This window comes from Micropterus dolomieu, linkage group LG02 (assembly GCF_021292245.1).
Source record: "Micropterus dolomieu isolate WLL.071019.BEF.003 ecotype Adirondacks linkage group LG02, ASM2129224v1, whole genome shotgun sequence".
Classification (NCBI taxonomy): Eukaryota; Metazoa; Chordata; class Actinopteri; order Centrarchiformes; family Centrarchidae; genus Micropterus; species Micropterus dolomieu.
Genome location: NC_060151.1, coordinates 4,900,581 through 4,910,280, shown reverse-complemented (window position 1 = coordinate 4,910,280; position 9,700 = coordinate 4,900,581). Strand labels below are relative to the sequence as shown.

At 40.8% G+C, this 9,700-nt stretch overlaps 1 protein-coding gene across 1 annotated transcript; it reads left to right on the top strand.

Moving 5' to 3' along the window:
* The first annotated feature begins 5,355 nt into the window (after positions 1-5,355).
* On the top strand, positions 5,356-8,918 carry LOC123957815 (histone chaperone ASF1-like). The gene is made up of 6 exons (XM_046030886.1): positions 5,356-5,368; positions 6,723-6,776; positions 6,939-7,025; positions 8,076-8,285; positions 8,384-8,545; positions 8,644-8,918. Exons 1-6 carry the CDS (start codon positions 5,356-5,358, stop codon positions 8,916-8,918), a joined length of 801 nt encoding a protein of 266 aa, XP_045886842.1.
* Positions 8,919-9,700: the final 782 nt, after the last annotated feature.

Sequence of the window (9,700 nt, the reverse complement as noted above, 5' to 3'; positions counted from 1 at the left end):
CCAGTAGATAGGGAGCTGTTGAAAACAGAGATCAAATGGGGCCCAACAGAATCTATTACTTTTAGTAAAAATTTTGTAGGTATTATATCAAGTGGGCCGGAGGACACTCTCATTTGTGATATTGTTTTCAAAAGCTCAGACAAGTCGATGGGATAAAACTGGTTAAAACTCTGTTGTTGCTGGTGAGGAACCTCTGAGTAAGAGGCCACGGGGGTAATAGAGGCTCTGATTGACACCACCTTATTGGTAAAATAAGATAAAAACAATTCACAGTCATCATTACTTCCAGCTGAGGCACAAGTGGGGTTGGGTTTACCAGCTGATCCACAGTCTTAAACAGAAACCTGGGATTGTGTTTATGTGTAGTAATGAGTTCAGAAAAATAGTGTGTTCTCGCATCCTTAACCATTTTATTGTAGTTAATTAATAAATCCTTCAGACTGAGGTAATGGACTTGGAGATTGGATTTTTTCCATCTGCGCTCTGCTTTCCTGCATTCCCTTTTTAGGCTGCGAATGCTGTCATTTATCCAGGGTTGCTTACTAGCTTTAGACGTAGGCCTAACCTTTAGAGGAGCAGTAATATTTAGTGACGACAAGCAGATATGATTGAAGTGATCAACCAGATTGTTGGTGTTGGAATACTATTGAATATTTATCTATTTTAAACTGTTAACGTTGTAGTGCTTTTTAAACTTTGAACAATGCATTATTTATGCCTATGCTTACTCTTGCCAGGAGATGGCGGATAGGTACAAGGCCAAAGGTTAAACCTAGCAGTACCATCACTGCCTTACCTCTGATGGCTGCATGCTCAGTCTTGCAGCCTCTACAATCATCATAAACTTCCTGTCTTTCATTTTCAGTCAGGAAGGGAAGACTTTTGAATCTTGGATCCATCGCTGAACATGCATGGAGAGTTGCCTTGAGGTCAATGTACCTCTTCTGAAGATCCCCAGCCATGGCAGCCTTCATCTCTTTTATGGCTCCAGATTCACCTTCGATCGGTTTCAGCCCGTTGATCAGTGTGTCCTGGAGGGGTGCGACGACTGACAGTGTGGGAGTCTTCTCCTTGGACATGTATTGTGTAGCCTCCTTCATGGGCTTCAGCGCACTGACTACTTCTTCAGCTGTTGTCACGTCTGACTCAGTCAGTGTGCACAGATTCCTTCTCGGTCTTCCTGACTTCACTCGAGAGCAGGGCTCTGGAATCTTTCCAACATGTCATGCGCACTATTCCACCCGTAGATAAATAAAATAAATATACTTTATTTATAGACCTATAGCACCCTTCACACTTCACAGCATGGATGCACATAATGCTGCTTTACATAAATGACAAAACAAATTAGTAATAAAAAACAACTATTGAAAAGTAACCACACACTAACCTAGTAACCACATCAGCTTGTGCTCTGGTAGTCGTAGAAGCCTCTGTTTCTCTTTCAGCATGTGGTTGGCTGTAGTGCTCTGTTTGAAGAAATTCACAATGCGTCTCACCCTTCCCAGCAGGCGTGCGACTGCTGTGATTTTGAGGGCACGTTGTGCAGCCAGATTTACTGTGTGAGCATAGCATTTGACATGAAGTGTGAATGCTGCCTTCTCAGCTGCGATTGTTTTATTTGATGCATTGTCAGTGACGATTACTGGATCCTTTTCTGTGATTCCCAGCTCTGCGAGGGCCTTTCTCAGATGTTCTGCCAGGTTGTGTTCGGTGTGGCTCTCGGGCATGTCCCTGGTTTGTAATTACATACGTAACGAGCTCCCATTCCTCGTTGATAAAGTGGGCCGTGATGGTGACATACGCTTCAGTTCAGCGAAGTCCAGCCGTCGCACGTCAGGGCAACTCTGTCGGTGCTGGCCAGGGAGGCTTTGACGTGTGCCCTTGTCTGAGCGTACAGCCTGGGAATGCAAACCTTGGTGAGGTGTTCGCGGGTTGGAATAGGATAGCGGGGCTCCATCGCGTTCACCATGCGCCTAAAGCTGGCGTTTTCCACCACCGAATACGGTCTTAAATCCTGACAAATAAAGGAGGCAATGGACTCTGTAATTTTCTGAGACCTTGGTGAAGCATATGGAAACTTGTGGGAACAACCGCCATCGATGTCCAGCATGGTATGTTTTGGGTCACGCGGCCGCAGCTTCTTGGGGTCCTCCGTTAGCATTACCTTGTCCGGGTGGTGACGTTTTAGGTGGGCTCGTAGGTTGGTGGTATTTCCAGAGTATTTCACGTTTGTGTCACACAGCTTGCAAACCGCGATGCTTTTGTCTAAGTCGTCGCTTTCCTTCTTCTTTTTAAACCCAAAGTGCTCCCACACTGCTTTTAAGCATGAAGGTGCTGGATTTATATTCGACACCATTTTCTTGAATCTCCTCGCTCTGACGCTCTGACTCCATAAACAGGAAGAGGTAGACGTCGGCGTCTGTGTAAAGTTAGTACGGGTAACTTGCTCTACAGTGACACTAGCGGCTGGCTGACCAAATCGCTCTTCCTGCAACGCGAACGGGTGTAAACACGGGGGGTTTGAATGGGACTTATGTATCGATACTCGCGGATTAAAAATCGATACTTTCTTGGGAAAAAAAATATAGATTTATATCGCAGAATCGATAAAATTGCTCAGCCTTAATGCTCACAATGGCAATGCTAACATGCTGATGCAGGTGTTTGGCAGCCTAAGTCTGTTTTTGGCATATCCAGATTGATTTTCCCATCTCAAAGCCAGCCATATCAGCTGACGGCTCAGCTGATTGCCTGATTCCCTGTATGCAGGATAAGCGGTTGACGATGGATGGTGTCTCAGTGTCTTTGCAACACACAACGTCATCAAATCCAGAGTGACATTCAGAGCGGCTCAGCAGAATACATGCTGCACGGTCTACTCCTTCTCTGGCACGACTAATTTGCATTTCAATGATTTTATGATTAAAAAACTCACATGACACACATTAAAACACAGAAGATGAAAACACAATAAAGCAGAGGGCTTATTTACATTGCAGTTCTAATTGAAGCTCCATACAGCTGCCGAAGAAACTACATTGTGCTAAAGGTAAATTTCTCTGCAAGCACAAAATAACATTTTTGACATTTTTGTGGCAACAGAGGTGGATTTGTTAATTTACAACAAACAGAGTATTGCATGTACTGCATCACTCTATAGTTATAGAACTTAGTTGTCAAAACAAAAACCAGAAAAGAAGAAGTGTTTCAGGAAGAGAAGTGTGAAGTGTCTCTGTATAGCACAACATTAAGTTCAGTTTTCTACTGTCTGCTGACTCATACAGCACCCTGACTGTCTCAGCCATGAGGAGCACACGAAAGAGAAACTGGTTCGATTTGACTATAGGTGAGCATTTGAAATTCAAACTTCCTAATTGTTTTTTCTATAGATAGTACAGGAAGGAGGACTTTAGTTTAGTTCAGTTTGAAAATCCTCATTGTTCTCATTTCATTATGTTTCAGCATGTTTCAATTTATATAATGAGTCTTGGCATATGTTTTCTCCCCTGTAGTCTCTCTTCTCTTGACCTTACCTACCCCTGCTGCAGGTCAGTCCATTCTTCTGTGCAAAATCCTTGTAGTTTATCATTTATGGTCTGTGTAAAGTGTAAATACTTACTGTATATCTTTCTTTTGATAGAACTTTAGATTAGATTTGTTGGGTTTATTTCTACTCTGGAAGACTTGAAATCTAGCATTGTGTTCAGAATTGAACAGCAGAATGTTTATAAAGGAAAATGTAGCTTATTCCAGCATAAATGCAACTGTAATCTAAAAATAATAAATGTATTGAGTGTTTGACAACTCATGATACCAAGCGGAAGTCTGTGGTTTTGGTTGTGGGTATAGACATTTGTTCCTTTGTTAGTAACATGAACATTTTATTTCACAAACTAATGACAAACACTAAATCCACTCTTAATACAAAAATTGTATATTCTCTGTGTTATGTACCTAGTCATGCAGGTCAGATTATCTGGCTCTACCTTTTGCTCTGGAAGAGTTGAAATCTATTACAACAACACCTGGGGAACAGTCTGTAATCGCACCTGGGACTTAAATGACACTAAGGTGGTGTGCAGCGAGCTGGGCTGTGGGACAGCAAATCCAAATCTAAGTTCAGCTTTTGGTGAAGGAGTGGGTCAAATCTGGCTTGTTGATATGAACTGTTCGGGAAGTGAAACATCTCTAACTGGGTGTCAGCACGGAGGATTTGGGACCAACAACTGTTCACACAGTGAGGATGTTGGTGTGGTCTGTCCAGGTGAGAAAAACGCTGGATAAATGCTCATTGTCAAGAGTGTATTCTAATGACCTTTTGTGTTTAATGACTGCAAAGCAAATTTCCTAGAAGAACTAGCAAGAGACAGCTAGATAGTAGAACGTATCAACTGAAAAAATCCCACTCTCATCTTTTAAGCTTCATTCCAAAGCCACTCCCCCAGAACACATTTTCATGTGCAATGAGTGCACTGGCAGGTGCATTTTAATGTCCATGTCTTCTAAGCATTATGAAGCTGCGACCACATTTAATGTGTACAGTTAACATGTTTCAGGTATTGTTTTCATGTATTGTGATAAAAGGCATTGTAATACTGCAAGCAGCTAAATTACCTTCTGAAGATGAGATGTTTTCAGGTGGCTGAGGATACAGTTTGATCACTTTCACGTTATCATTTCACTTTTATTTATTGACATTGTGATATATTTCATCACACATTCTGTTAACAAAGATATGAACTGGTCTCTTGTGAAGTACACTTTGCATAAAATGGGGCGGAGAGGAGATAATCACACTTGTGGACACGGGTTCACACTGTCTAGCTGGTGTGTTTTGTTTACCGGTTCTGTCTCATGCTCTGTTTCTTTATCTGCTCTGCTATCTTTTTACTATTTTTGTTAGAGTAGTTCACATCTCTGAGGTGTGAAATTCTGCATGAGAGTACATTAATGCCTGTATTTACTGGCAGTTGACTTAAAATTAAATTTGAATGATGCCCTTTATTTGTTTCTGACTGTCTTCACACAAACACTGTAAAACTAGTGAGTAAGAGAGAGGGAATGAGAAAATATATTTTAAACTTTAAACTTTAAACTTGGAAATGCAAGTTGCCTCTGTTTCAACTCACAAACTATAGTTCAGTATTCCAGTTGTCTCAACATAATTTTTTTAACTGATTGAAGTTTTTATAATTTGTTTCAACTTCATACTATGAGTTAAAACAAATAAACTTTGAAAAGAAGAAGAACTTCTGCACTCTAGCAGTTGTGTTACAACAATAACAGTTTAGCTAGCATTAGCTATCAACCATCCATAAGATTAAACAAATGAATGAAAAATATTTATGAACTATGAGTGAGACAGGTAATTTCAGCTGCCACTATCACAGATACAGAGGGTACTTCTACAGACCTCTCTGGCGCAGTTAAACTGTCTTCATCTACATGTCAAGCATCCCAGCCGTTTTCCCAGTCTTTCCCTGTGTTGGTTTTCTGCCTGGTATTTGTTAGACTTATTTTTAATTATTTGGACTTTGATTATTGCCAATTCTGACCCTTGCCTGCCCATAAGCTTGTTCACCTTTTTGCTTAATTATTGATAAACACCAACAAACTGAACTGGGGTGTTCTGCACTTGGGTTCTTGGGTTCCTTGATTTTCCTGCTCCCTGCTTGACTTGCTATGACATGGCTAGAATCGCTCTGATTTAAGTTTGTCTAGAATTATTCTTGAAAGCATTTCCACTTGGCTTTTTGGAGTTAGGACACCTGTTCAAGTTTTCAAGGATTTGGATCCTTGATATGTGCCAATGTTGTTTGAGGCATTAACAACTAAGACACTAGTCAAACAGCAGAACTTTTCATACAGCACATGTATGCACCTCTGAAGCTCACTTACGTAAAACTTAGCCTGGGGTTTTATTTGCTGAAATCACTGAATTGACCCTGCCTTTATTTGGGACAGGCGTCCATATGGGACAGGCCTTTAATTCTTTTTACACAAAACTGAAACTATTTATTTCAAACTGAATAATACATACACATCATTCATTTGATCTAGCTCCAACAGACGGCTTATGCGCTTTTATTTTGAAGGCAGCAACCTAACGAAAACAACAACACGGTGCAGGATGAGAGAAGTTAGCAGACAGAGAGCGATGGATTTCACATGACAGGATTCACAACTTGGATTAATTTTTGTGAAAAGCTGTTTTGATTCTTTTGATCGGTAGACGCTTACAGATTAAAAGGAATATAAATAATCAAGGAACGGACACATTCTGGCTTATCGAGCAGACTTAACAAGCGCTTCAAAGTGTATGTGTGTAATGTGTGACAGCACTTTTTTCCCCGTTTTCCTCTCTTGTAGCCATGCAGGTTACACCGGTAAATCTAGAAGAATTAGACTTTGGGTCTTGTTGTTTCCGTTAAATGAACTTAACAGTGGTATTGTGGAGAATCTAACCGATCTAACAATTTTCAGCATGTCCATATTGACATTGATCATACGTTTAAACATTAATATTTGTAGCCTATTAACGATCTAAGCAGCTCGGAAGCAGCTAAAGCGTGTTCCCACACCAGGCCAGTAAAGGAGGTAGGCGGCTATTTGGGACTCGGCTATTAATTGAAGCTTTACGGTAATTACAAGTTGGCATCATCATCGGTGAGGGGGCTGCAAAAGACACTTAACATGTTATTATTGTGTTTGTTTTTCAGTGATTCCCCCACAGCCCAATATCTCCATGCATCCTGTTGGTGAGGTCACATGGGGTGAGGACGTTACCATCACTTGTTTGATCTCACCTCAGACTCAACAACATTTGAAAGGAACATTCATTCTGGAACAGAACCCAGCTTCATTTACAAGGACTCAAACATCAAGTAACAACTCTGCTTACTTCAAAATCCTTAATGTGGACTTCGCTAACACAGGGTCCTACCGCTGTCAGTATCAGATATTGGTCGGCAGTCAGAACTACAACTCGACCCAGAGTGACTCCGTCAGACTGTTGGTTACCGGTAAGAAAAATAAATAAATAAATAAAACAACACAAGAAACACACACCAGTACAGTAGAACCACAACATCAAGCCTGAATCTGCTGACAGACACACATATGCTAACATGATTATATTGAAATTGTTCATTTTAGTTTGCAGTGAAAAAATTTCACTTTTTAATGAGCTGACTTATAATCATTATATAATTACTTAAGTAAAGCATCAAGTCACAGGACGTTTCCGGCTTTGTTGGTTTGTCAGTGAGGGTGTGTGTCGCTGAGTGGGGAGAATCTGTGGGAAGATGCTGCCATTGTAAGAGAGAAATGACTTGTGGCTATATTTTGATACCTGTTATGTGCCTGTGGAGATGAATATGCGTGACTGGGAGCAGTTTAGATAAAGTGTACAAAAAGCTGTAAAACCATCACTTTGTAAATAAATATGTTCTAAACATTTAAAACTAAAATATCTTCTAAACTAAACATTGTAGAAGCAGCAGGTGGTAGCTCCTTCAAATACAGTCATTGGAAAATGAAGATTTTTGGATTAAAGAGCAAAGGAACAAAAACCCAAAAAACTGGACCAGGCACCACGAGTGGTGCGGTGATCGCTCAGAGAGGAAAGAGAGCCAGAATAGGAGCCTAGTTGGCCCAGCTTGGACTTAATTCTGCTGCTAAAGGTCCAGTCTGGACATAATGGGACTCATGTTGACCAAGCAATGGATGTCAGAGACTGCTTAGTCCACATCGTTCCAGAGACCTGCCCCATCAACAACCCAGATCAGATACTCGGCAGGCGGTCCATGTTCCGAGCTGTAAGCGCAAGACTCGACGAGACAAGATGAGACGAGGTGGACTGTGTTTTACATCGATGATGCTTGGTGCTCACATGCGGTCAAGATGAACTCTGTTTCCCAAATGTCAGATTGTTTAGTGTGAAGATGCTAATAAGTCATGTATCGTAATGCTCACTCATCTGCTCCATGGCACTTAACTCTATACCACAGCCAGAGACTGATGACATGATGGGGTTTTTTTGTGATAAACTATTAAATGTTTTTCTCTCCTAGTGCCTTTGTGGCTGCTGGTCTCTTCAGCAGCAGGTGGAGGTCTGTTGCTGCTACTGCTGGTCTTGGCCGTGGTCGTTCTGGTTGTCAGGAGAAGAAGACGAGCCAAGGAGCCAGGAATCATCATCCAGTTACGGACAGACCAAGTAGGAGCAGTGGAGGACGGGGACAGTGATGATCATGATTATGAGGAAGAGTTCGTCCAAACTCAATGTGTGTGCTCACCAGGACACATAGTACATGTCATTATTAGACTAACTGTGCCTGGTTTAAGTACTTGTGACAAATTTGTTTTGATGCTTGTGTTTCAGTGATTGTCAGGAACAGTTATGAAGATGAGGAGGAGGTGGATGAGGACTATGTGAACGTTGATCCAATGGATACCACGAGGACACGGACAGACCAAGTAGGAGCGGTGGAGGACGAGGACAGTGATGATCATGATTATGAGGAAGAGTTCGTCCAAACTCAATGTGTGTGCTCACCAGGACACATAGTACATGTCATTAGAAGACTAGCTGCTGCTGATTTGAGTTCTCATGACAAATTTGTTCTGATGTTTGTGTTTCAGTGGGGGGCAGGAACAGTTATGAAGAGGAGGAGGAGGAGGAGGAGGAGGAGGAGGACGAGGACGACTATGTGAACGTTGAGCCAGTGGACACCATGAGGAAACAGACAAAGCAAGTGGAGGATGAGGACATTGCTGATAATGATTATGTGGAAGAAGAGATTGCAGACATTTATATAGTTCCTACGGAGGTTTTTGTTGATGTAGAGGACAACAGAGAGGAACAAGGAGATGAAGAATCCAGTGCTGATGAAGATGACTATGTAAATGTAACCTAGCCATACTGAACAAACTGTGGACATCTGTAGAGTGCATTATCTGATATTTAATATATTTAAGTTTCCACTGGTCAACAGTGTCACAGATCATCACGGATAAAGGACACAACCAACTATTCACTGCCAACATTTTTTTTTTTGTAAACTGTAATATTGTCAACTTTTCACTTTCAACAACATCCATGACTTTTGAAGAATTTCAGCCTAAAGACAGAACTCAGAGGCTCCATCCTTATTCACAATTATTCCTTTAATGTACATACTGGTCAAATATTCTTCTATAACATGTAAATCAGGCAATATTACCTATAATATTAAATATATAGTTTTGTATGTATATGTTTAGTACATGTGAAAATCTTAAAGTAACAACTGTCAAACCAACACATCCTCATACCTAAATGACCAAATAGGTTTATTGTCAATGACCAGTCGAGGTAGAAATGTACCAGACTATACTTTTTGTGAGTCACGTGAAGGAAGTAAAGTCAATTGGTTGTAATAAGCTGCTGCACAATCAATTAAAAAAACAACAACTGGAAAACAACCTGACATATAACAAAAGTTGGATGGCAATTTGTGTGTGTGTGCGTGTGTTCAGGAGATATAACATAGGGGGTGGTGTGGGGGTAACTGATTCGGGAAATGGGGTAATGAGTAAATGCTTTGTATTAAGCACAAAATAAATAAATAAATGAACAAAAGATGATAGAGAGGGAGAAAAGAAAAACAACAGCAAGAAAATCAATAAATGAAGCAGTGCTAAAAATAGAAAAACATTC